This window comes from Procambarus clarkii, chromosome 8, assembly GCF_040958095.1.
Source record: "Procambarus clarkii isolate CNS0578487 chromosome 8, FALCON_Pclarkii_2.0, whole genome shotgun sequence".
NCBI lineage: Eukaryota > Metazoa > Arthropoda > Malacostraca > Decapoda > Cambaridae > Procambarus > Procambarus clarkii.
Window position 1 is genome coordinate 12,931,811 of NC_091157.1, and position 27,998 is coordinate 12,959,808.

The window sequence follows — 27,998 nt, forward strand, 5'->3', positions numbered from 1 at the left end:
ACTGCCTCCCAGTTCACCCACACACACTACTCCCTCCCAGTTCACCCACACTACTGCCTCCCAATTCACCCACACTACTGCCTCCCAGTTCACCCACACACACTATTGCCTCCCAGTTCACCCACACACTACTGCCTCCCAGTTCACCCACACACACTACTCCCTCCCAGTTCACCCACACTACTGCCTCCCAGTTCACCCAGTCTTACTCTCCCATTCCTTCACCTTCCTCTTTTTACTCTCATCTTTGTCGTTACCTTTAGTAATCACATTTTGTTAAACCCGGTGGGGGAGGAAATCCTTTTTGGGGCGGGATTCGAGTGAGGGAGAGAGGGGGTGAGCTCGGTGTGGAGAGAGGCCACACGTTAAGCCGAGTTTTTACCCTGACGGATACGAGCTGTTATCCGGATTTTTCCTGGACGAGTTTAACCAACAAGATTCCAAAGAAAACGGGAGCAAACTCCCCAACTTCGTTCTTTTAGGAAACTAAAACAAGAGTTTTCACTTTGTCATGAGGCGAACATAATTTATTAAAGCGACCTGTTTTTTGTAAGGTTCTCGAGAAGCAAAACACAAGAGACATTGTTCATGCCTTTGTGGAATTGTGGAGTGTCTATGGTAGAATTAATTAGTGTGTTTATATAATTTAAGCGGGAATGTTTTCCCTAAAGGAATGTGTTCCTTTTGAGAAGAGATTTATACGTTATACGATGCTAAGGTGCAGGGATATGAGGCCAAGGAGCTGGGATATGAGGCCAAGGAGCTGGGATATGAGGCCAAGGTGCTGGGATATGAGGCCAAGGAGCTGGGATATCAGGCCAAGGAGCTGGGATATGAGGCCAAGGTGCTGGGATATGAGGCCAAGGTGCTGGGATATGAGGCCAAGGAGCTGGGATATGAGGCCAAGGAGCTGGGATATGAGGCCAAGGAGCTGGGATATGAGGCCAAGGAGCTGGGATATGAGGCCAAGGTGATGGGATATGAGGCAAAGGTGCTTGGATACGACCTACCTTACCTTGAGGTTACCTTGAGGTGCTTCCGGGGCTTAGTGTCCCCGCGGCCCGGTCGTCGACCAGGCCGCCTGTTTGCTGGACTGATCAACCAGGCTGTTAGACGCGGCTACTCGCAGCCTGACGTATGAGTCACAGCCTGGTTGATCAGGTATCCTTTCGAGGTGCTTATCCAGTTCTCTCTTGAACACTGTGAGGGGTCGGCCAGTTATGCCCCTTATGTGTAGTGGAAGCGTGTTGAACAGTCTCGGGCCTCTGATGTTGATAGTTCTCTCTTGAACACTGTGAGGGGTCGGCCAGTTATGCCCCTTATGTGTAGCGGAGGCGTGTTGAACAGTCTCGGGCCTCTGATGTTGATAGAGTTCTCTCTCAGAGTACCTGTTGCACCTCTGCTTTTCAACGGGGGTATTCTGTACATCCTGCCATATCTTCTGGTCTCATGTGATGTTATTTCTGTGTGCAGGTTGGGACCAGCCCCTCAATTATTTTCCACGTGTAAATTATTATGTATCTCTCCCGCCTGCGCTCAAGGGAGTACAGATTTAGGCTCTTTAGTCGGTCCCAGTAATTTAGATGTTTTACTGAGTGGATTCTAGCAGTAAAGGATCTCTGCACGCTCTCCAGGTCAGCAATATCTCCAGCTTTGAAAGGTGCTGTCATTGTGCAGCAGTACTCCACTCTAGAGAGCACAAGCGTTTTGAAAATTATCATCATCGGTATAGCATCTCTAGTGTGAAAAGTTCTTGTTATCCAACCTGTCATTTTTCTTGCAGTTGTGACGGCTACTTTATTGTGTTCTTTAAAGGTAAGGTCTTCCGACATGAGTACACCTAGAGCCTTTACATCCTCTACAAGGCCAAGGTGCTGGGATATGAGGACAAGGAGCTGGGATATGAGGCCAAGGTGATGGGATATGAGGACAAGGAGCTGGGATATGAGGCCAAGGTGATGGGATATGAGGCCAAGGTGCTGGGATACGAGGCCAAGGTGCTTGGATATGAGGCCAAGGAGCTGGGATATGGGGCCAAGGTGATATGATATGAGGCCAAGGTGCTGGGATACGAGGCCAAGGTGCTGGGATATGAGGGAGGCCAAGGAGCTGGGATATGAGGCCAAGGTGATGGGATATGAGGCCAAGGAGCTGGAATATGAGGCCAAGGAGCTGGGATATGAGGCCAAGGTGCTGGGATATGAGGCCAAGGAGCTGGGATATGAGGCCAGGGTGCTGGGATATGAGGCCAAGGAGCTGGGATATGAGGCCAAGGTGCTGGGATACGAGGCCAAGGTGCTGGGATACGAGGCCAAGGTGCTGGGATATGAGGCCAAGGTGCTGGGATACGAGGCCAAGGTGCTGGGATATGAGGCCAAGGAGCTGGGATATGAGGCCAAGGTGCTGGGATACGAGGCCAAGGAGCTGGAATATGAGGCCAAGATGCTGGGATACGAGGCCAAGGTGCTGGGATAAGGCCAAGGTGCTGGGATAAGGCCAAGGTGCTGGGATATGAGGCCAAGGTGCTGGGATATGAGGCCAAGGTGCTGGGATATGAGGCCAAGGTGCTGGGATATGAGGCCAAGGTGCTGGGATACGAGGCCAAGGTGCTGGGATATGAGGCCAAGGTGCTGGGATATGAGGCCAAGGTGCTGGGATATGAGGCCAAGGAGCTGGGATATGAGGCCAAGGTGCTGGGATACGAGGCCAAGGAGCTGGAATATGAGGCCAAGGTGCTGGGATATGAGGCCAAGGAGCTGGGATATGAGGCCAAGGAGTTAGGACGAGGAAAAGGTGCTGGGATACGAGGCCAAGGACCTGGGATAAGGCCCAAGGTGCTGGGACACGAACCAAATGTGCTGGGATACGAGGACAAGGTGCTGGGACACGAGGACAGCGTGAGCGAACACTGCCTAACCACTTTGGCCATCTGAGGAATGAGTTGGGCTTGTGAGAGTCAGTAGGGAGAATGAGAGTGGGCAGGGTGAGAGTGAGTAGGTAGAGTGGTGAGAAGAGAAGCAAAATTAATTAAAATTTCTGATCTGTAAACAAGCATGTGTCGATGCCGTCACTTGCTGTACATGGCTGGGGTGCACGGCATGGTCTGGGGCCCAAGAGCTAACATCCAATCGACTAATACGGTTGAGATCTATATCATAATTACCTCTGATGATATTGTGAATGACCAACAGTCGTCAAATAGCATGCATTAATTTTGAAAAAATCACATAGCTGTAAAAAAATTGCAGAGAAATGCAATGAAATGAAAAACAAAAATTAACATGAAATGGAACACTAAATTACCATGTGATATGTAAACAAAAAATAATCCTAATCCTAATAGAAGAATTAATAAACACAATGCTAATTGCAATAATAATTGAATTACTGGTATTAATATTTGGTATGATTTGTTTAGCTTGATCCTTTGGTGCAAATAAATGCACCATCTTTCCTCGCTGTGTGGGCCTGCTGTTGTTGCTAGCAGCTTGCACTCGATTTTATGCAATGAAACATAGTCGATCACGATTGCAACTCGCTCTATGTTTAAAGTGAAGGTATTGCGATGCGTCGCTCCCTGGATAGTTGAAGGGGAAATATTGCAAAGCCTTGCTCCCTAGACACTTAAAGGGATAGCACTGCGATGCCTTGTAGTGGAACCACGCTTTCCGACGGCAGGGAAGGGAATTATCAGGGGGAAAGCGCCAAGCCACTACGACTGTATAGCACTGGGAAGGGGTCAGGATAAGGATTAGGGATGGGATGTGCACATGGAGCTATGTGCACACGGAGGCTACGTGTACACGGGGCTATGTGCACACGGAGGCTACGTGTACACGGGGCTATGTGCACACGGGGCTATGTGCACACGGGGCTATGTGCACACGGAGGCTACGTGTACACGGGGCTATGTGCACACGGGGCTATGTGCACACGGAGGCTACGTGCACACGGGGCTACGTGCACACGGAGGCTACGTGAACACGGGGCTATGTGCACACGGAGGCTACGTGAACACGGGGCTATGTGCACACGGAGGCTACGTGAACACGGGGCTATGTGCACACGGAGGCTACGTTAACACGGGGCTATGTGCACACGGAGGCTACGTTAACACGGGGCTATGTGCACACGGGGCTATGTGCACACGGGGCTATGTGCACACGGGGCTATGTGCACACGGAGGCTACGTTAACACGGGGCTATGTGCACACGGAGGCTATGTGCACACGGAGGCTACGTGCACACGGAGGCTATGTGCACACGGAGGCTACGTTAACACGGGGCTATGTGCACACGGAGGCTATGTGCACACGGAGGCTACGTGCACACGGAGGCTATGTGCACACGGAGTCCGCGCTCACTGGGTCAGCGCTCACTGGGTCAGCGCTCACTGGGTCAGCGCTCACTGGGTCAGCGCTCACAGGGTCAGCGCTCACTGGGTCAGCGCTCACTGGGTCAGCGCTCACTGGGTCAGCGCTCACTGGGTCAGCGCTCACAGGGTCAGCGCTCACTGGGTCAGCGCTCACAGGGTCAGCGCTCACTGGGTCAGCGCTCACAGGGTCAGCGCTCACAGGGTCAGCGCTCACTGGGTCCGCGCTCACTGGGTCAGCGCTCACTGGGTCAGCGCTCACAGGGTCAGCGCTCACAGGGTCAGCGCTCACTGGGTCCGCGCTCACTGGGTCAGCGCTCACAGGGTCAGCGCTCACTGGGTCAGCGCTCACAAGGTCAGCGCTCACTGGGTCAGCGCTCACAGGGTCAGCGCTCACAGGGTCAGCGCTCACTGGGTCCGCGCTCACTGGGTCAGCGCTCACTGGGTCAGCGCTCACAGGGTCAGCGCTCACTGGGTCCGCGCTCACTGGGTCAGCGCTCACTGGGTCAGCGCTCACTGGGTCAGCGCTCACTGGGTCAGCGCTCACTGGGTCAGCGCTCACTGGGTCCGCGCTCACTGGGTCAGCGCTCACTGGGTCAGCGCTCACTGGGTCAGCGCTCACTGGGTCAGCGCTCACTGGGTCAGCGCTCACTGGGTCCGCGCTCACTGGGTCAGCGCTCACTGGGTCCGCGCTCACAGGGTCAGCGCTCACTGGGTCCGCGCTCACTGGGTCAGCGCTCACTGGGTCAGCGCTCACTGGGTCAGCGCTCACTGGGTCAGCGCTCACTGGGTCAGCGCTCACTGGGTCCGCGCTCACTGGGTCAGCGCTCACTGGGTCAGCGCTCACTGGGTCAGCGCTCACTGGGTCAGCGCTCACTGGGTCAGCGCTCACTGGGTCAGTGCTCACAGGGTCAGCGCTCACAGGGTCAGCGCTCACTGGGTCAGCGCTCACAGGGTCAGCGCTCACTGGGTCAGCGCTCACAGGGTCAGCGCTCACTGGGTCAGCGCTCACAGGGGCCGCGCTCACTGGGTCAGCGCTCACTGGGTCAGCACTCACTGGGTCAGCGCTCACTGGGTCAGCGCTCACTGGGTCAGCGCTCACTGGGTCAGCACTCACTGGGTCAGCGCTCACTGGGTCAGCGCTCACAGGGTCAGCGCTCACAGGGGCCGCGCTCACTGGGTCAGCGCTCACTGGGTCAGCACTCACTGGGTCAGCGCTCACTGGGTCAGCGCTCACTGGGTCAGCGCTCACTGGGTCAGCGCTCACTGGGTCAGCGCTCACAGGGTCAGCGCTCACAGGGTCAGCGCTCACAGGGGCCGCGCTCACTGGGTCAGCGCTCACTGGGTCAGCACTCACTGGGTCAGCGCTCACTGGGTCAGCGCTCACTGGGTCAGCGCTCACTGGGTCAGCACTCACTGGGTCAGCGCTCACTGGGTCAGCGCTCACTGGGTCAGCGCTCAATGGGTCAGTGCTCACAGGGTCAGCGCTCACAGGGTCAGCGCTCACAGGGTCAGTGCTCACAGGGTCAGTGCTCACAGGGTCAGCGCTCACAGGGTCAGCGCTCACAGGGTCAGTGCTCACAGGGTCAGCGCTCACAGGGTCAGCGCTCACAGGGTCAGCGCTCACAGGGTCAGTGCTTACAGGGTCAGCGCTCACAGGGTCAGTGCTTACAGGGTCAGCGCTCACTGGGTCAGTGCTTACAGGGTCAGCGCTCACAGGGTTAGCGCTCACAGGGTCAGTGCTCACAGGGTCAGCGCTCACAGGGTCAGTGCTCACAGGGGCCGCGCTCACAGGGGCCACGCTCACAGTGGCCGCGCTCACAGCGGCCGCGCTCACAGTGACTACGCTCACAGGGGCCGCGCTCACAGGGGCCGCTCTCACAGTGGCCGCGCTCACTGGGGCCGCGCTCACAGGGGCCGTGCTCACAGGGGCCGCGCTCACAGTGGCCGCGCTCACAGGGGCCGCGCTCACAGTGGCCGCGCTCACAGGGGCCGCGCTCACAGTGGCCGCGCTCACAGGGGCCGCTCTCACAGTGGCCGCGCTCACAGGGGCCGTGCTCACAGGGTCAGCGCTCACAGGGGCCGCGCTCACAGGGTCAGCGCTCACAAGGGCCGCGCTCACAGGGGCCGCGCTCACAGGCGCCGCGCTCACAGGGGCCGCGCTCACAGGGGCCGCGCTCACAGGCGCCGCGCTCACAGGGGCCGCGCTCACAGGGGCCGCGCTCACAGGGGCCGCGCTCACAGTGGCCGCGCTCACAGGGGCCGTGCTCACAGGGTCAGCGCTCACAGGGGCCGCGCTCACAGGGGCTGCGCTCACAGGGTCAGCGCTCACAAGGGCCGCGCTCACAGCGGCCGCGCTCACAGGGGCCGCGCTCACAGGGGCCGCGCTCACAGGGGCCGCGCTCACAGGGGCCGCGCTCACAAGGGCCGCGCTCACAGGGGCCGCGCTCACAAGGGCCGCGCTCACAGGGGCCGCGCTCACAAGGGCCGCGCTCACAGGGGCCGCGCTCACAAGGGCCGCGCTCACAGGGGCCGCGCTCACAGGGGCCGCGCTCACAGGGGCCGCGCTCACAGGGGCCGCGCTCACAGGGGCCGCGCTCACAAGGGCCGCGCTCACAGGGGCCGCGCTCACAGGGGCCGCGCTCACAGGGGCCGCGCTCACAGGGGCCGCGCTCACAGGGGCCGCGCTCACAGGGGCCGCGCTCACAGGGGCCGCGCTCACAGGGGCCGCGCTCACAGGGGCCGCGCTCACAGGGGCCGCTCACCAAAACAAGGACAATAACAATATTGGAGCAGTTAAAGCAACAAGCCATAACAATAACAAATAACAAATAACAGCAATAACAGTAACTGAGGTCATCCTGTCCCAGCTGGTTTGACAGCCGGCCCCTCTCAGCTGCTTTGACAGCCGGCCCCTCTCAGCTGCTTTGACAGCCGGCCCCTCTCAGCTGGTTTGACAGCCGGCCCCTCTCAGCTGGTTTGACAGCCGGCCCCTCTCAGCTGCTTTGACAGCCGGCCCCTCTCAGCTGGTTTGACAGCCGGCCCCTCTCAGCTGCTTTGACAGCCGGCCCCTCTCAGCTGGTTTGACAACCGGCTCTGCAAGTCGCTAGCCTGAATAAAGGAGATCGCAGATAATCAGAGCTCTCGAAAGCACCCTCCTCCTCTGCCGCCTCGAGGGTCACTAACACCTCAACCGTATTCTGATACGCTTTCAAAATTTGCCACCTTGCTATTGGCTACTGACATGACGTCATCATTTATCACGTTTTTTTTATTGGATGTGACACGTGTGCCCACCGATTACGTCATCGTGTTTTCCGCGCGCAAATCCTGGCCGTCGCCGCTATACTAGAGATCTAGGAATTCTGCAACAGTCGATCTTGTCAGCGCTGGTCCTACAACCACCGCCCTATACAACCACCGTCCTACAACCCCCGGGCTACAACCCCCGGCCTACAACCCCCGGCCTACAACCCCCGGCCTACAACCACCGGCCTACAACCCCCGGGTTACAACCCCCGGCCTACAACCCCCGGCCTACAACCCCCGGGCTACAACCCCCGGCCTACAACCCCCGGCCTACAACCACCGGCCTACAACCCCCGGGCTACAACCCCCGGCCTACAACCCCCGGCCTATAACCCCCGGCCTACAACCACCGCCCAACAAGGATGGGCCTACGCCTCCCTGGTCATCAGAGAAGCAACGCGCCCGCGACAACTTGGGCCGCACAGTTTTACATATAACGCGCGCACCCAAGTTTTTGGTTCTTTATGCTGGCGGACTTTGCCGGGATTTACACGAAGGCAAAACTCTGCATACAAGGCGCTGGAGCCACTTTTGTGTCCCAAGTTGCATGCAACTTTCTTGGAGCGACAGTGAGCGAGAGAGAGAGAGAGAGAGAGAGAGAGAGAGAGAGAGAGAGAGAGAGAGAGAGAGAGAGGGAGAGGGAGAGAGAGAGAGAGAGAGAGAGAGAGAGAGAGAGAGAGAGAGAGAGAGAGAGAGAGAGAGAGAGAGAGAGACAGTACCACACATCACGACCACTAGAAAACAATGTAGATCAAATTGCCAGCATCTGAACCCCTCAACAAGGAAGGAATATCTGAATTACGACCACTGAACAAGGGGACAGTAACGACCCTCAAGTGGGCCCGGGCCCTCACACCCTCTCTGGCGAGCCCTTGACTCCCTTCCTAAAGCTGTTCTTAAGACCCAATGCGGGTACTAACTTATCGAGCCATTCTTAAGAACAAAATTATGGTCAGGCGTTTGATAACTTTATCAATAGCATCTGGCTTGAAGATATATTTCATCTGGTGGAGTTGTGGAGTGTTGGTGTACTGTCTGAGGACACTGCCCCATCACTGTCTGAGGACACTGCCCCATAACTGTGTGTGAGGACACTGCCCCATCACTGTGTCTGAGGAAGCTGTCCCATCACTGTGTCTAAGGATACTGCCCCATCACTGTGTCTGAGAGCACTGTCCCATCACTGTGTGTGAGGACACTGTCCCATCACTGTGTGTGAGGACACTGCCCCATCACTGTGTGTGAGGAAACTGTCCCATCACTGTGTGTGAGGACACTGCCCCATCACTGTGTCTGAGGACACTGTCCCCATCACTGTGCGAGGACACTGCCCCATCACTGTGTGTGAGGACACTGTCCCATCACTGTGTGTGAGGACACTGCCCCATCACTGTGTCTGAGGAAACTGTCCCATCACTGTGTCTGAGGACACTGCCCCATCACTGTGTCTGAGGACACTGTCCCATCACTGTGTCTGAGGACACTGCCCATCCCTGTGTGTGTCTGAGGACACTGTCCCATCACTGTGTCTGAGGACACTGTCCCATCACGGTGTGTGTCTGAGGACACTGTCCCATCACTGTGTGTGTCTGAGGACACTGTCCCATCACTGTGTCTGAGGACACTGTCCCATCACTGTGTCTGAGGACACTGTCCCATCACTGTGTCTGAGGACACTGTCCCATCACTGTGTCTGAGGACACTGTCCCATCACTGTGTGTGTCTGAGGACACTGTCCCATCACTGTGTGTGAGGACACTGTCCCATCACTGTGTCTGAGGACACTGTCCCATCACTGTGTCTGAGGACACTGTCCCATCACTGTGTGTGTCTGAGGACACTGTCCCATCACTGTGTCTGAGGACACTGTCCCATCACTGTGTGTATCTGAGGACACTGTCCCATCACTGTGTGTGTCTGAGGACACTGTCCCATCACTATGTGTGAGGACTCTATCCCATCACTGTGTCTGAGGACACTGTCCCATCACTGTGTGTCTGAGGACACTGTCCCATCACTGTGTGTATCTGAGGACACTGTCCCATCACTGTGTGTGTCTGAGGACACTGTCCCATCACTGTGTGTGAGGACACTATCCCATCACTGTGTCTGAGGACACTGTCCCATCACTGTGTGTGTCTGAGGACACTGTCCCATCACTGTGTGTGAGGACACTGTCCCATCACTGTGTCTGAGGACACTGTCCCCATCACGGTGTTGGACGCCAGTTAGTCGCCATGGACATACACATAGGGTGACCTAATACCCTCTTAAGCTAAACAACTTAATAGGTATCAACAACGTCGTCAGCAGATTTGAATGCAATCTGCCCTGCGCCTGCAGCCCTCAGACCTTCTGACACAACCTGGGCATCAGAGCGTCCACACGCGCTCCCTCACACACTAGCTTCTAGATCCTGGCCCGTGTACAAGATATATATATATTTATAATAAAACTAAGGAAAAGCAGTGGACGTTTGGTACTCCAATTCCTGCCCACTACCGAGTAAACTCCAGACCATCCTAATCATTCTACAACAACATCGACCGGGTTGACAACTGTGTGTGTCTGAGGACACTGTCCCATCACTGTGTCTGAGGACACTGTCCACATCACTGTGTCTGAGGACACTGTCCCCATCACTGTGTGTGAGGACACTGTCCCCATCACTGTGTGTGAGAACACTGTTCCTATCACTGTGTGTCATAATATCTTAAGATTACAATACTAAGTCAATTGACCAAGTGCTTGAAGCATCAATTCCTAGAACACTTCCTTGGTTTCCTTCCCTACTGTTTACTCATAGTTATGGTGAGTGTATAACTCATCCACTCATCAGTGGTGAGTGGATTGTTCCATGCCGAGGGTAGACATGAATAAGTTTAGGTGGATATGAAGAGCTGTATCTTGTGGGGTCACCTGATGCGTTATTTTGTCTCGTGATCTTGAAGACGTAGAGAGGAGTGAACTATCAAGGGAAAACGCCAAGTCATTACGACTGTATAGCACTCGGAAGGGGTCAGGATAAGGATTTGGGATGGGACGGGGGAAAGGAATGGTGCCCAACCACTTGGACGGTCGGGGATTGAACGCCGACCTGCAAGAAGTGAGACCGTCGCTCTACCGCCTACTCCAAGTGGTTGAACTGAACGCTGGTATTGATAAAAGGCATTCAGGAATCACCTGGTAATGCAGTGGACAATGCTTTAGAAAAAATGGTTCCCAACAGGGTTCCAAGGGAACTCCAAAGTATGGAGACTCCAAATGGGACTCCAAAGCCCATGGGGTCTGTTATGACCACACATACACCAGTGTAAATATATGGTGTAAGTGTATATTGCTGTCAAACTATGCAACCCATCCTCCGAATTGACAGTACGGTTTAATATTGAGTGTAATAAGTATATTTCCTTACTGTCATACATAGTACATAATTGCACTTATGGGGCTGTTACATTTACCTCTCCATTTATTCTCCTCGTTTTTTGTTAAGACACTCAGAATTTTAGGATGAAGTTCTCAAGTTCAATTTGCTTTACACAAGGTTTAACTATCATGAATTTCTTTCAGTTTTATTAAACAATAGAGATTTTATACAAAATTTGAAAATATCCTGAGTTACTTTACAATTTATTGAACTATTTTAATTTTGTTTTATTAGTTTTATAAAACTGTAATATCAATATAGCTATAGGTCAAGTACTAATTGTAATTAAGTAGCAATAAAAGGCACATCTTCAAACACTAAGAAGGTTAGGTTAGGTTAGGGCATGTGTTACGGCCCTATTGGGTCGCAACTGGGGTTCTTCTCCGATGTTATTAGAGTTTGGGTATCCGGCCCCAAGTTAGTAGTGGCTTTCAAGGGGTGTGTTCCGTAAAGCAAGTAAATTAAAGGGGAAGAGATACAAAGGCACTAAACTTAAATATATTATTACACCACCACCATAAATAAATATATAAACCATCACACGCGGTTACTATGACCACACTTATGTACAATAACTTCTTCTTCTTCCGAAGACTCAGGATGTTTCACGGTGCTCAAGACGAGTAGCCCTGGTTCTCTTCTTGTGGCCTCACGATGAATCCTTAGATTCCCTAGGCGAGTCTACCCTGGCCACAGGCCAGCCAAATCACAGTCCCACTGGGTGCACCGTCGTGGAGGCCTTCAACCACAAATCCAGCCTGTAGCTGGCAGGTTCCAATCAGCTCTGCTGCGTAGGCCACTCCACGACCGATACTAGGGTTGCGAGCCCTAGGCAGGAGCCTCGTGTGATTCCACTGATCACTCTCCTCGCCACAACACCCCAGTGGCTAGTCTTCTCCACCAGTCAGCCCCGGGTACGACAATTCCAGGTTCTGCCACGTCACAGGCAGGCTAACACAACAGTGTTCATCCGGGTGGGTGACTCACAGCTTCTACAGCAAACACGTGGAGAGACTTAGGCTGCCTTGGGTAGACTCTCCATCGTCCAATCCAGCAGTCCCAGGTCGACTCTGTAATCAGACACGTCATCAGTACTAGGGACACCCTAGGACACTTCACTTACAGGCTTAGACACAAACGCCCACCTATCCACTCCATAGATGGCGTTGCTGTCTAAGCGTCACCTCACCAGAGGTCAGCAGCGGCTACGTTACTAGCTGATCAAGACGGGAAACCAGCCCCTGTGGCTGGTATATCCTATCCTCACTAGATGGCGCCGTCCATTTGGAGGGGGTTTCGGGAGCCGACTCACAGATGGCGTGGTCGTCACAGCTCCGTGTTACGACGCTGGGCTCGGGTCCGTAACAGCATGGTTTTCTATTCAGCTTTTAAGGTAAACTCAAATGTTCACAATATATTTGACAGTACGGTTTAATACTAAGTGAAAATAAGTACAATTCCTGACTGCTATGAATAGTACATAATTGCACTTACTTGTGCTGTTACATTTACCTCCCCATTTTTGGAGGACGGGCTAAACTATTAGTCACATCACTTGCTTAGCTTACTCTTGTATTAGTAATCTTTTCTGGAATAGCAGAAGCTTATGGTTGTTCATACACCTATATAATTGAGGTATGGGAACATACGGTACTTTAAGTCGTAAACGATCGATCGACCGGTAATTGCTGGAACTCCTCCCATAACCCCCCCCTCCCCCTGACCCTTGTGAATCGTCTTCAGCTAGTATTGCCAGATGTACATAGAACTGACTCTCTTATGTGTTTAGCACATATTGTTATATATTCGTATGTATCTTGAGGTTTTGTGTATATATATATTGTATGGTATTATGTATATATCTAATTAGGTACAGTATGAACTAGATGTAAATATTTATGTTTTGAGCTGCTGTTATGCGAAGGAGGAAGATTGGAGTGACTTGTCCTGTTGGGAACACAGTCATTCTCAGCCAGCATGGCCGTTGGCAAGTCACTACTCCCCTGATTTCCCAGAGAGACGGACGTGAGAAGTCCAGGCCTTGGGTTGTACTATATTTTGCTGTTGTTGACCAGACCACACACTAGAAAGTGAAGAGACGACGACGTTTCGGTCCGTCGTGGACCATTCTCAAGTCTGATCACAATCTACTTGAGAATGGTCCAGGACGGACCGAAACGTCGTCGTCTCTTCAATTTCTAGTGTGGGGTTTGGTCAACGTATTTCAGCCACGTTATTGTGGCTCCTCTTCTGCATATTTTGTTTTTATTTATTACTAAGGTATATATATTATAAGACTAATGCTGTTGTAAATGTATCAGGCTAACAGATATATCAGTAGGTCAGGTGGCAGGTGATTTTGGGTAACTGAGGATCATAGATTATTATTATTATTGTGTTTCAGTACATGACAGATTCCTCACCCACTATTTACTTATCACACCTCCATACTGTTACTTAGGTTAGTGTACCACTGCGCCGGGTTGGAGCCTGGTGGCGGCTAGTTCTAAGTATTAGCTGTTACTGATGTGATAGCTGTGTTTAAGTTCTTGAAGTTCATTGATGATATATCAATAAACTTCATCACACAGTTGAGCTGTGTGATGAAACTCTTGTTTTGATGATAGTATCAGTTGAATACCAGTGTATACAACCGATACTTTCATCAAAGTATTTTCTGATACATACAACTGATACTTTCATGAAAGTTGTTACGTACTCCTAGCAGAATACGTATATAAATTTAAAATAACTGGTTTTATTTTATTATATCATTGCCTGTATATGTACACACATTGTGTTTTAGTAAATTATCGTGTGGTGTGGCAGCGTCAGTGGAGACAGGAGCGCGGTTGCTTTACACACGCCTAGTACCTGTTAGATTCGGGAAAGCTGGACCTGTTCAGTTTGGGAGTTCCAGATGTCACTTTCATTAAGTTTATATAAGTATTTATTTACTGTAATTAAACAGGTGGCATTGTACTTATATATTTTGTAAGTAACTATTATCTGTAATTTGCATTCTTGTGTGTTTTGAGAACGAGTGGTTGTTCAATTAGTTTTAAATACTAAAAAGTCCTTAGTTTCCATCCCTCATCCTGGGATGAGGCAGACGGGAGGTGAGAATTTGGGTAGCGCCAAAGCGAGAGTCAATAGCTGAACAGGACTCGAAGGAGTAACATGTGGGAGATAAGTCTGTACATTCATGTTGTGCCATATTTTATTATGTTATATTAAGTGATATGACAATACTTTTGGTTTGTTGTATAAGTTAACTTTACCATCTGTGTTTTTATATTATACTGTCTTGAATATATATCTATATAATATTTTGTATCTATTCTTCAGTCCTAAAGGAAGATTTTTATTTATGTGCTCATTACTTATCAAGGGGTTATACTGGTGACCCGCTCTTGAGAACAGCAGTTTTCTCGTATCCCTAGACGTAATTAAAGCTTGGCTGCTGTAGGGTCACGAGCCGTAACGAACGATAGGTAACAAAGAGTTATGGGGGCCTGTCCGGGATATATTGTTCCCACTTAACCTTAATTATGCTAATCTAACCTTGCCTTCCTAGGTACCATTGTGTCAAGTGTCTGTGTGTTTCTTAAGAACTATTCCATGTGCCAAGCAAGCTTTCCTGTGTGTCAAGTAACAACGTTTCACGATTTTGAGGTAAGTCATCCTATATATTTTGTTTGTGCAGTGAGGCCAAGCGAATTTTCAGTGTGGTGACAATTTTACAGTGAAGTGTAGTGCAGTGCCATTGTTTTTAATTATTGTTGTGAATCAAGTGCCAAGTGTTAGTAACGATGGAGGAGAAAGTTGCAGCGTTGGTGGCTCACCCAGACTTTGAAAGGATTCAGAGCCTTAAAAAGACTGAGTTAATACAAATGGCAAATCAGTTGGATTTGACCGCCAACAATAGAATGGTTAAAGCCCAAATATTGAAAGTCATTGTGACACATTTTGTTGAGAATGGAGAGTTAGAGGAAGAAATTCTAGAAGAGTTAAAAGAGGAGTCGAGTGATCAGATGACGTTAAAGCGTCTTGAGTTAGAAGCGCAAATAGCCAATGCTAAGCTTGAAGCTCAAAAAGAACAGAAAATATTAGAGGCTGAAGCTCGTCAAAGAGAGTTTGAAGCTCAAAAGGAACAGAAACAATTAGAGCTTGAAGCTCAAAAAGAACAGAGAATATTAGAACTTGAAGCTCAAAAAGAACAGCAAATATTAGAGGCTGAAGCTCAGCAGAGGGAGCTTGAGACTAGACGTTTAGAAATTGAGGCACAGTTGCAAATAGAAGCCACAAAAAGGCAACAATTAGAGATTCAACAACAAATGGCTGACACTAACTTCAGGCTTGAATCACAGCGTATGGCAGCTGGGCATGGAAATACTAGTAATGTTTCAATAAATAGTGATATTAATCCCATAAGGACGCATAAGTATATAGAGTTACCCAAGTTCAATGAGGAGGATCCTGAGGTTTTCTTTGCCCATTTTTATAAAATTGCCATCAGTATGAACTGGCCAAGGGATCAGTGGGTAGCCATTATGCAGTCTCAATTTAAGGGGCGTAGTCAGGAGGTTTTTACATCCCTACCTGACGCTCATAGCTTTGATTATGAATTTGTAAAGAAAAGCATCTTAAATGCGTATCAGTTAAATCCAGAGGCACACAGGCAAAAGTTTAGAAACCTAAGGAGGATAAGTGATCAGACAATAGCAGATTTTACTCGTCAGAAGACGAATTTTTGCAACAGATGGTTAAAGTCACTTTCAGTCACTGACTTTGATGCTCTAAAGAATCTTCTTATAATGGAAGAAGTATTGTCATGTCTCCCAGACCAGTTGTCTACTTTTATGGCAGAACAAAAGAATGTAACAGACATTTATGAGCTGTCAAAGCTCGCGGATGAGCATGAGTTGTTGACTAAGGCCCAGTTTACGGCCACTTCACCTAAGTCTAGTCGTAGAGTAAATTATAATGCTCACCGAACTCCTTATCAGAATCCATCCCGTCCTAGTGCTCCAGTTACTCCCATGAGCTCTTCTCTTACAAAACCTAACCCTGCTACTTCATTGTCAGGAATGTCAAATAATAATAAGGTTATTTCTAAACCTACAGTTGGTTCCACAGGTGTGTCCACTGTAAGGTCTTGTTCCCATTGTAAGAGAAAAGGCCATGGAATTAATTCATGTTTTATATTGCACCCTGAGTTACGACCAACTGGTCTCATTTATTGCAGAGGTGTGCAAAATAAACTTACTAATAAACATGTAACTGTAAACCCCAATTGGGTGAAACAGTATTCACCATATATGTCTTCAGGTGAAGTTTTGTGTATTAATGGGAAGTGGAAGCCAGTGGTTATTCTTCGTGATACAGGTGCTTCCCAAACCATAATTTCATCCAGTATTCTTTCTGATGTTGAAAAGAGAGATACTGGAAAGTTTGTTGTTCTTCAGAGTGTTGCAGGATGTAAAACTGTACCTCTAATAGACATTAATTTCAGATCCACCATTACACCAAGTTTATGCACTGTGGGTGTTAGTACACAGTTGCCCATCCCAGGTGTGGATGTTATATTGGGTAATGATGTGGCCATAAACCATGTTGTGGGTGAGATTGATCCCCGTTTGTGTAAACAGCCAGTTGCAGACCATGTTTATTCTGCCTGTGCTGAAGTTAGTTCTATGAATGAACCTGTTGTAGAAGATGGTTTTGTCCATTCTACCTGTGCTGATGTCAGTACTATTATAAATCCAGTTGTCAGTTCTGATGTTGTTACTCAAGCATTTGTTCCAGTAACCAGTACCCCTTCAGTGGAGAAGTGGGATGTGGTTGTTCCAGATTCCTGTGTGGCCGATTTAGTTGTTGAGAGTAAGCCTGATACTATGACTCTGCTTTATTCCAATAAATTGGGAAAGGATGTCCATGTACCATTGTCTTGCCCGCTCACTACGAACGTTGTGCCAGGAGTTGAGAGAAACTTAAAAGCCACGACTCTGTATTCCAGCCAAGTGAATGGTTTAGGACAAGATGTCGGGTTGGCAGAAGTATTCCCGCTCACTCCAAGTTTAGAATCAGTTGTCGAGAGTAAGTCCGTTGTAGAGGCCCCGCCTCACCCTAGTCAAGGTGATATAATAGGGGAGGAGGTCAAACTACCTGTTACTTGCCCGCTCGTTTCAGATTCCCTTCATTTATGTGCATTGAGTAGAACTGACCCTAAGATTTCAGAGAGAAGCAAGGAGACAGTCTGTACTGTAGATCCAGTTTTGGAGAGTGTGGGAAAGCAGCCAGAGGATCAGCTTCTGTTGAGTAGATGGAGACCCATTGAGCCTCCCTCTTCAGTTGTCTGTGAGGATGTGACCCAGCTTAGTAGTGTTATTATTGATTGTGAGCAGACAGTACTCCAAGCAGCTCCAGAAGTCATGGGAGGAAATTTTGGTAAAATCATTAAGAGTGGTAAAGTAGCATTTGGATCTAAGTTGCGGAGTTTTGTAGGTTGTGATTCTTATTCCATGTGGAGTAAGTATTTCTCATTGTGTACATTGAGTCAGAGTGTGTGTAGGATGTTGAAATCTACTTTTATTCTGCAGGAGCCATTTTCTTGTGAAGTAATGGACTGTGGGACATCTTTGTCAAGCCTTGTGGTGGAGCAGAGAGAGTTTACTCAAGTAGGTTGTGCATCCAGTTCTGAGGAAGTGGTGAGTTATGCTAGAGCAGTGTCTCTATATTCAGATCCAGTTAATTTTGATGCACGAGTGATAAAAGTGTATGTTCCACTTAAGTGTGGTGTTGACTTTCAGAGTCATATTGGAGTTGATTTTCAGAGTCATAGTGTGGGTGAAGGATTAAATCATACTGGGGAGCAGATGTTTGAGGCTCCAGGTGTGTATTTCAAGTTGGGGGATAAGGTTATCCTACCTAGAGTTAATCATTGTGAAGGGTTTCAGATTGTCCTTGGGTGTTTCCCAGGTAACCTGCTGTTCATCTTCAAGATGTTAAGACCCTTAAACCTCTTGGTTGATTGGTTGTCATCAGACATAAATCACTTGGGAAGTGATGGTGAGGGTTGTAAAGTTTTCGGCATGTTTTATTTAGTCTTTTGGCAGACTAGACGGTTGATGAAAGTGTGTGTGGTGTTCAAGTTCACCATCAGGAGGTGTGAACTTGTCTTGAGAGTTATGATTGAGATATGGTGCCTAGGCATATGCCTGTTTTCTTTCACTGATCGTTATGACAGAGTTATGAGGCAATGGATTTCTGTGTTCCTTATGGATCATCTGAGTCAGTTCGATCAGGTAGTCTTTGCACTTATCTTGGGTTGTATTTCTTGGTTTGAAGGTCAACGGTTTGCTAAGTCGGTGTCTTGTGTTTCGGAAGGTTCTATGAATGGGAAAGTCTTATGCATAATTGTGAGGTTTAATGCTAATTTCTCTAATTTTAGTATACATTGGGCGAGAGTATGTGTTCCACAGAGGATCCAGAGTGATGAAGAGCAGATGTCTGTGTCAGAGCATACCCAGGAGAAGTCCCAAATCTACTCAACATCCAGTCAGTTTCACTTAAGCAGTTCAGCTCCAGAAAAAGGGAGTAATGGAAAATGGAGTCTGTCTTGGAAAACTTCACCATGTGAAAAAGGAATCACATGGAAATACGGAACTGATCTTAGAGAAATAGTAGAAACAAATGAAAAGCTAAATTGCCATGATAACTGTGTGAATGCAGCTACCTTTATTGACAATTCTATTCATGCTAATAATGATCCTGTTGTAGATAGGAGTGTGAAATATGATCTGAAACAAAGTGAAATAAATGAGATAGTACCTTGGAGAGATAAATTTGCATACTCCAGTGACACATATGTAGAACATAGTCATAAGACTGAAATTTCTGAGTTTCCTGTTAGACTATATTTGGAGTGTTTTCATTTTTGTCCAGAAATGTGTTCTAATTACTTTTACATGTTTGGTGTAATCAATACCATAAATCTCAAGTGTCATACATTTTACTTTGAAAAAATGCCATTGATCTTCAATCTATTGCATTTTTTTCTTGGAGGTGGAAGTGTTACGTACTCCTAGCAGAATACGTATATAAATTTAAAATAACTGGTTTTATTTTATTATATCATTGCCTGTATATGTACACACATTGTGTTTTAGTAAATTATCGTGTGGTGTGGCAGCGTCAGTGGAGACAGGAGCGCGGTTGCTTTACACACGTCTAGTACCTGTTAGATTCGGGAAAGCTGGACCTGTTCAGTTTGGGAGTTCCAGATGTCACTTTTATTAAGTTTATATAAGTATTTATTTACTGTAATTAAACAGGTGGCATTGTACTTATATATTTTGTAAGTAACTATTATCTGTAATTTGCATTCTTGTGTGTTTTGAGAACGAGTGGTTGTTCAATTAGTTTTAAATATTAAAAAGTCCTTAGTTTCCATCCCTCATCCTGGGATGAGGCAGACGGGAGGTGAGAATTTGGTTAGCGCCAGAGCGAGAGTCAGTAGCTGAACAGGACTCGAAGGAGTAACATGTGGGAGATAAGTCTGTACATTCATGTTGTGCCATATTTTATTATGTTATATTAAGTGATATGACAATACTTTTGGTTTGTTGTATAAGTTAACTTTACCATCTGTGTTTTTATATTATACTGTCTTGAATATATATCTATATAATATTTTGTATCTATTCTTCAGTCCTAAAGGAAGATTTTTATTTATGTGCTCATTACTTATCAAGGGGTTATACTGGTGACCCGCTCTTGAGAACAGCAGTTTTCTCGTATCCCTAGACGTAATTAAAGCTTGGCTGCTGTAGGGTCACGAGCCGTAACGAACGATAGGTAACAAAAGTATCAGTTGTATACTAGTGTATATCAGTTGTATATAGTGAATGAGTTCTCAGTGTGTTACGGTGACCTGTTTATATGTCCCAGTAAACTGGTGCTGTTTTAACCAGCCTTTTAAACTTACCCTAGACACTTATTGAAAATTGGCCAGGCTTTGGTTGGCTGTAGATCATGAGGTCATGACAGGGTCCAAGTAGTAGTCCCATGGGACTACTACTTTGTAATGTATTGTACTCTTAACAAAATAGGAACCACTTATAAGTGCTGAGTTGAATGTCTCCTGTTACCATATACATGCAACTTTTTAACTGAGAATGGTAATGGTGGGCTTGTGACATGTGAATGTGTGTTTGTCTCGGTGTTGGTTACTGTCAGTGTTGCTGACTTGATCTGTTCTGTTGTCCACAGGTGAGAACGTTGTTGCTGGGGTGCACAGGTGAGAACGTGGTTGCTGGGGTCCACAGGTGAGAACGTGGTTGCTGGGGTCCACAGGTGAGAACGTAGTTGCTGGGGTCCACAGGTGAGAACGTGGTTGCTAGGGTCCACAGGTGAGAACGTAGTTGCTGGGGTCTACAGGTGAGAACGTGGTTGGAATAGGGTGAATGATATAAATGTGGGAATCTTTGTTTTAGAAGAACATTGACATCTCAGTATTGCTTCAGTAATGCCTTACAAGATGTAGTGCCACAGCACAAGATGGTACTCTGCCTACATCATAGTGTGAGCCCAGCGACATGGCTGTCTCCTGACCAAATCTGTCACCTGCTGTGAAGATTATGTATTACAAATTTAGAGGTGGCATATAGGAAGAGGTAGGTATTGGCAAGTGGCTAATAAATGTATTCCATAGAAATAGCACATAATATTAACTAGAAAGTTACTCCTATTGGCTTCTAAACAGAATTAACTAATGGGGTGATAAGTGATCTTTCGAGGTCACTCGTAATATGTAGTAATAAAGCGCCACTTGAACACGGGGAATAAGCACATTGTAGGACATAGGTACATAGTCTTCCCAGCTTGGTGCCTTCCTTTGATAATTGCACAAGACGGCTCACCCACAGTCCCTGTCGCTGCTGTGGGACAGTGTTCAGAGACATTGCCTGAATTTTGATACTTCACTCCTTCATCATCTGGGACTCTTGTGGCAAGTAACCAGCCCATGAGTCTGGACAATGTGGAAGGTTGGTGTCTTGCTTTCCTGAGGGAAAGCTTCCTCCTGCCGCCGCAGCTTCAATGTTGGTCCAGTCCCTGGCTCTACCCCTCGAGTCTCTCCCTTTCCCTGCTGTTGATTGTTCCTTTTGGGGGCCTTTCCTTCTGGTGTTATCTGAGTTTCCCCTTCCTCGTTTTCTGCCGTTGACTGGCTGGAGTTCTGGTTCTACCCAGTTAGTCTGGTTCTTCCCAGCTGGTATGGTTCTAATTCCTGTTGGTCTTGGGGGGGGGGGGGATACGATACCATTCAGTTCCTGTATAGTGTCGTGCTGTGTTGGTTCTCTTCTATTACTGTTTGTTTGGTATGGTACGTTATTCACCTGTATGCCCAGTGGTCTGCACTGTGCTTTCGTTGGGTATCCTTCCATGGGTGGTACTAGAGGGTGAGCCACCTGCCAGGTGAATCGTTTCAGGGTCTCATTTTCTGTTTGGTGTTTACCTTGCTGTTGTCTCTCTTGTTCTACCTTTCTTGTGACTACTTCTTGGTCTGAGTAATCTAGTATCGACAGCTCTATAGAGGTGGTCCTCCTCTATATCTATAGAGGAGGACCAGGTGTTGGTCTCTGGTTTCTGTTAAGGTTACAGTGACTCTCAAGGGCCTCATCTGAGTCAAGGTAGGTGGAGCTATCCATATTCTTAATAACAGGGCACCATCAAGGACCTGCCAAAAGAGGCGTTTCATCACATTTTAATGCAGTTTTTTTCCATGTGGAGATTTGCTAAGATGGACTGGATATCTTTTGCTGCTTTTCCCTGCCTGTCAGAACTTTCCTCTGACACTTTCCTTCCTTGTTTCTATCTGGTGTTACTAGATGGTTCCCCTCCACTTCATTCGGCCCCATGCCTCTTGTGGCACATAGCAGTGTGTTCTTCGTCCCTCTTTGTCACTTTATGGTCATCCCCCTTGTGTACAAAGATTCTGCTAAGCTTTTGGGGTCAATCTTTGACACTCGTTTGTCTCGGTCGCGCCATAGGGACCAAAGAGCCAGAGCTCAACCCCCCCACAAGCACAACTAGGTGACTACAGGAGGCACAATGTGTGTGCCTTATTCCTTGCTGGATTTCGGATTGTGCTTGCACTGTACACGGTAAGTGTTACGTACTCCTAGCTGAATACGTATATAAATTTAAATAAACTTATTTTGTTCCATTATATTATTACCTGTATATGTACACATTATATTTTTGTAAATTATCGTGTGGTGTGGCAGCGTCAGTGGGGACAGGAGCGCGGTTGCTCTTCACACGTCTAATACCTGTTAGATTCGGGAAATTAGAATTGCTGGACCTGTTCAGTTATGGGAGTTCCAGATGTCACCTTTAATTTAAATATAATTATTAATTTACTGTAATTAAGCAGGTGGCATTGTAACTTATATATTTTGAAAGTAACTATTATATTTAATTTGCATTCTTATGTGTTTTGAGAACAAGTGGTTGTTCAATTAGTTTTAAATATTAAAAAGTCTGTATTTTCCATCCCTCATCCTGGATGAGGCAGAGGGGGAGAGGATTATGGGTAGCGACAGCCGAGTAGTCAGTAGCTGTTACGGAGCAGGAGAGATAACATCTGTGGGAAGTTAAGTCTGTTTACTTGTTGTTGTGTCATTAGTAGATTTTTATTCTGGGAGAGACAGTATTTTGATTTTTACTTTAATAGTGGTCCATCTGTACTTGATATAATATTGATTATATTGTTAATATACATATATAGAGTTATATGTCTATTTCTTCAGTCCTAAGGGAGAAAATTATAACGTTGCGTTGTATTTATCATGGGGTTACACTGGTGACCCGCTCTTGAGAACAGCAGTTGTAGTAGCCCTAGATAATTAAGGTCCATGCTGTTAGGGTTTCGAGCCGTAACGAACGATAGGTAACAGTATGCACGCAGCCTTGATAAAACACGGGAGAGACCAGACTTCGGAGCCATTTATATAGTTTAGAATGGCCAGGGTGGTGATCTGTAGGACCATTTGTCTAGCTAACCATGAGTATTGGAGATCTGATGTTTCCACTATTAATTTTAATACTCCTCTCTCCCAAGTCTGGAAGATTTGTAAGATTGCTGATAAAATTACTCCTGATATAGCGTCTGTTTTCCATTTCCGTAATTCTATTATTGCTGATCCAATGGTGGTTGTGAATGATCGGAGTTCACACTTTTCAACCGTTATATCCCGTTTTCATCTCTCCTGCCTTTCATAAGTCCCATAGTGACTCTCACCTCTTGGACTTTCATACTCGCCTTCAACTCCTTAACAACAATCTCATCATCCTTTCTGAGTCCACCTTGTCCTCCCCGCTCCCTACAACTCCACGGCAGCGGACCCTGACAGTATTCACTACGAGATGCTCGGCCACATTCCTCTGTGCACCTTGTAGATTTTCTATGTATTTTCAATTGCATTTGGGAGATGATATCTGTCCTAATGCATTGCCTTGGCTCCGTTGTTCATTTAATTAAGAAACCGAGTATAGTGTATCTGGGCCCTCTTGTATATAGGAATAATACTAAGCTCTTATGATTGATCTTTAACGCTTGTCTTGGCTCTCCTATATCACTTACCTCTTAACTTAGTATAGTCCTATATTTCCTGGGTTGCTGGTAGACACTGGGTTATATATATATACGCTGAGAAGTATACCCCGGTTTTCGGTATATATATATGCACTGTTAGTATACATTATTCCTGGACAATGTTCAGGACTAAAGTATTCTTACTGGTTGGTTAGTAAGCTGTTGTTTCCCTTATAACCTTCCAGAGGTTGTTAAGCGATAAGCCTAACACCTACCTTGCACTACCTTGCGTTGATTTTGGGAATCAACGTCCTGGAGGCCTGGTCCCTGACCAGGCCTCGGGAAACCAAACCAAAGACAGTCACATCTGTGTTTACGCTCCTTCCTTGTCTTGTCTAAACCGGACTATGGCTGCCCACCATGACCCTGGGTCATGCCCTGGACCCTTCGTCGTCTCAGTGACCTGCACCATCCAGGTTGTGCCGGGCCCTGGTCAACCTACCACTGACATGTGCAGTGGTGTGTGCACATGTCTCGCTTCGGTAGATGACGTGCTTAAAAAATGCTTTGGGACGCTCATGACTCGAGCCAGCTGAACTCAAGAGCATCAACTATAACCTCTATTTGAAACCAATCAGAGGGTAGCATCTGTATAACCTCTCCTGATTAGTTTCTTCCCAGAGTTTATATGAGGTCATCAGGGGCGAGTTGACCAGGATTACACCCTTGGTGCTCAGGTCACGTATTATATATTTACTGTTTCACCTCGCTTCCCTGTTGCACCATGCAAGATGGCTGCACCACTCGTTAGCTATCCCCAAGCTCAGTAAGGCTTCCCCTCCGTGGTGTCTCCTTGTCATGGTGAGGGGCTTACCTACACCTCCCTGGAACCAGTGAGGGTTGCCTTTGCCCCCTTTCCTGCCCCTCTTTGGCTGTTGTACGTGCAGATGGGCATTATGTACTAGTCTTGTGAGCCATCGGACCACCTGCTGGAAGGCTCGCCCGTGAGGGGCCGCCCTGAGTGGATGGCTGGGTGTCCAGGCTGGGGCCATAGGGGTAACTGAGGTCTTTGCACCAGTGTGGGAGAATGAACGATGCAGTAGGAATCCCCTGTTAAAAGGGGGGCCACAGCTGGGGACGACGCACCTTTCCTGCACTGGCCCGTGCTCAGCCTCCCTGGCTGCCCTGGTAGGCGGTATCCTTTGGTTCCAGGCCCCAAACTTTTATAACGACTGCTGCATGAATGACAACACGACCTCTCTTACCCAGGCTCATGGGGTGGGTGACCAGGCCCCTGAGTCGGACTGCTCTGGAAGACCGGGCTCTGTAGCTCCCACTTCATTGGGCCCAGACTGGACTACTCCCCAACTCCTCTGTGATAGGGTCGCGCTGCAAGCCCCCTGTGGTGACCACCTCGTCCCCTAGCACGGCTCCATCTCTCATTGTGACTACTGTACCTTATGACCCTTCTCTAGGGGTTCTCACCACCCCTACTCACCACCACAGCCGCTCTCGCACGCTCCCTTCCCATACTAATTCGTACCATGCCTTGTTTGGTCTTGCTACATGGACTAAGTACTTTGACCTCCATCATTTAGATTCTACTCCTGACGATTTCTCCCTCCATTAGGCACCTTATTGATTCAGTAGATGCCTCTGTTACTTTTAACCCCACCCAACCCGGTATGAGTGTCGTTGCTGCTGCTCCTCAGGATGCAGCTACCTGCTTGGCCGCTTTGTCCTACATTGGGGAGACCCTGTTCGGGTCGCCAAGAACGCTCGGTTAAATGCCAGTGTTGGCACTGTTCTCCGCCCACACCATGTTGCAACCGCTATTAGGAACTTCAAGGACTGCCACGAGGATATTAAACATATCCTCGAGGCCCAAGGCCATTCTGTTCTCCAGGTAGACACGCTCACTTGACCCCCTCGTGACCATCGCCATCTGTCCCTTTGGGTTGTGAAGACTACCTTTGATTGTCAGACACTTCCACCCTCTTATTCTTGCTGGTGCATAGGTGCTCCGCTCGTGAGTACATTCCCTTCCTCAGCTTTGTAATAAATGCTGGAAGATCGGACATAGTGCCCTCGGATGCTCCAGTACTGTCTCTCTCTACCTCCATGTGTGGGGACAAAGGTCACTCTTAAGTGAGAGTGCTCTTCTTTCCCGGCTCGCTGCCTCAATCGCGGTGAGGCCCACTCTACCTTCTCCCGCGTGTGTATACATTACAAGCTTGAGGCATCCATCCTTAACTTGAAGCACTGGCAACGTTTGTGTTTTCCTGAGGCTAGGCGCCAAGTTTGCAGTCTTCCCCCTTTCGCTAGCCTCTCTTATGCTCGTGTGTTGCGCTCTTCGTCTCCTCGTCCTTCTCACTTTCCTCAGTATCGCAACCATTTCCAGGCCTTATTTCCTTGCCCCTGTAGAGAGTCCCCCTTCCAAAATTTTGTACATCCTTGACCCAGATGACTAAAGCTTTTATCCCTCCTATGGTTCTGAAACGTCTTTTCCTTGAACACTTTTCTTCACACTCCCGCTCCATTTCTATCTTCACCGATGGGTCTAAGTCTGTGGACGGTGTAGGCTACTCTTGTTTTTCCTGACCACACTTACATGTGTCGCCTTCCTCTGGAGACTAACATCTTCACAGCAGAACTTTATGCTATTCTCTATGCTCTTTGTCTCCTGCTTTATCGTTATCAATCCTCCTTTGGGGTTGTAGTTGACTCTCGTAGTGCCTCATGGCTCTCGGGTCCTTTAATCCAATCCATCCGGTGGTCGTCGAGATTTAACATTGACTGTTTCTTATCTCCAGTAAATTTAAATCAGTAGAGTTTTGCTGGGTGTCCAGCCATATTGATGTTTCTTTAAATGAGCGTGCAGATGCTGCTGTTAGGGAAGCAATCCACTCTTGTCCCACCTCCTGTAAAGGTATACCTTATTCCAACTTTTACCCAGTTATTCATTCCTCCATCCTTGCCTGTTGGCAGGGTTGTTGGTCTTCTGTTGTTGGTAACAAACTGTGTACTCTTAAGTGTAGTGTGTCCCCCCCCCCCATGGCCTTCCTTCTACCACCATAACCGGTGATGGGAAATGGCTCTGGCAAGATTGAGTATTAGCCATACATGCGTAACTCACGGTCACTTACTGGAACGCCGCCCTGCTCCTTATTGTCTAAATTGCATTGTTCCTCTTACAGTCGTGCATATCCTTGTTGGCTGTCCTGACTTCCAGGACAAGCGTGTGTCTTGCTTTCCGACCGTCCCCCGCGGTCGCTTGTCCCTCGATAGAATTCTTGGTGAATCGTATTCTTTTAATATCGTTCACCTTATGTGTTTCTGTTCTCGTATTGGCATACTTAGTGATATTTAGCGCCCTCTGATTATTCCACACATTTGATGGTGCTACATAGCCTTCCCAGTTTGGTGCCGTCTTTTGATAATTACTTAGTAAGGCTTTATTGACTATATAACTTATGATACTGTAAGTTGCTGTCGTTCAGTATCTAGACAAGTGATGACAACCTAATCAGTGACACCTAACTTGATTGAGTTCCAGCTGAATTCTCGTTCTAGCTGCACCATGAACCTTGTGCTGCATCCTGTGCACTAACCACGTTATCTAGGGTGGGGAAATATCTTGGAAATCGTCCAAACTTTCACACACTTAATGGAACATGCAGACCTAAATAATGTGACTGAAAATTTAGACACTGAACCCACACATCTGAAAATAAAGGAAGCGACGTTTTGGTCCATCCTGAACCAATATTAAGGGTCTCGTATGGTCCAAAACGTCATTTTTTTATTTCTCAAATGTGTGTGGCTTGGGTGTTTAATGAAACCAACCTTACTGTCAGAACTACATTATCCTTATCTTGAAATTATCTTGAGTCAATTTTGGGGCTTTAGTGTCCCTGCGGCCCGGTCCTTGACCAGGCCTCCACCCCCAGGAAGCAGCCCGTGACAGCTGACTAACTCCCAGGTACCTATTTACTGCTAGGTAACAGGGGCATAGGGTGAAAGAAACTCTGCCCATCGTTTCTCGCTGGCGCCCGGGATCGAACCCGGGACCACAGGATCACAAGTCCAGTGTGCTGTCCACTCGGCCGACCAGATCCTGCTGACAGTCCTGCACCTCGTCAAATATCCCGATGTTTGTGGACCATAAATATTGCTTTCGCGATGTCCCTTCTCGTCGCTTGTCCCGTGATAGACCCCGTAATATATCCTATACCTTTAACATTGCCCGTCTTAAGTCTTTGATCTCTCATATAGACATTCTGGGTGATATT

At 48.1% G+C, this 27,998-nt stretch overlaps 1 protein-coding gene across 1 annotated transcript; it reads right to left on the reverse strand.

Annotated features, from left to right (window-relative positions):
• Positions 1–4,337: 4,337 nt before the first annotated feature.
• Positions 4,338–27,977, reverse strand: LOC138359702 (calphotin-like). Its single transcript, XM_069319194.1, has 2 exons — positions 27,941–27,977; positions 4,338–7,132 (listed from the first exon to the last, which is right to left on the reverse strand). Exons 1-2 carry the CDS (start codon positions 27,975–27,977, stop codon positions 4,338–4,340), a joined length of 2,832 nt encoding a protein of 943 aa, XP_069175295.1.
• Positions 27,978–27,998: the final 21 nt, after the last annotated feature.

Coding starts and splice junctions, on each gene's coding strand:
- LOC138359702 (XM_069319194.1), bottom strand. CDS start 27,977: ATGAGAGATCAAAGACTTAAGACGGGCAATGTTAAAG. Junction 7,133..27,940: donor TAAGACGGGCAATGTTAAAG/GTATAGGATATA, acceptor TGTTTTGGTGAG/CGGCCCCTGTGAGCGCGGCC.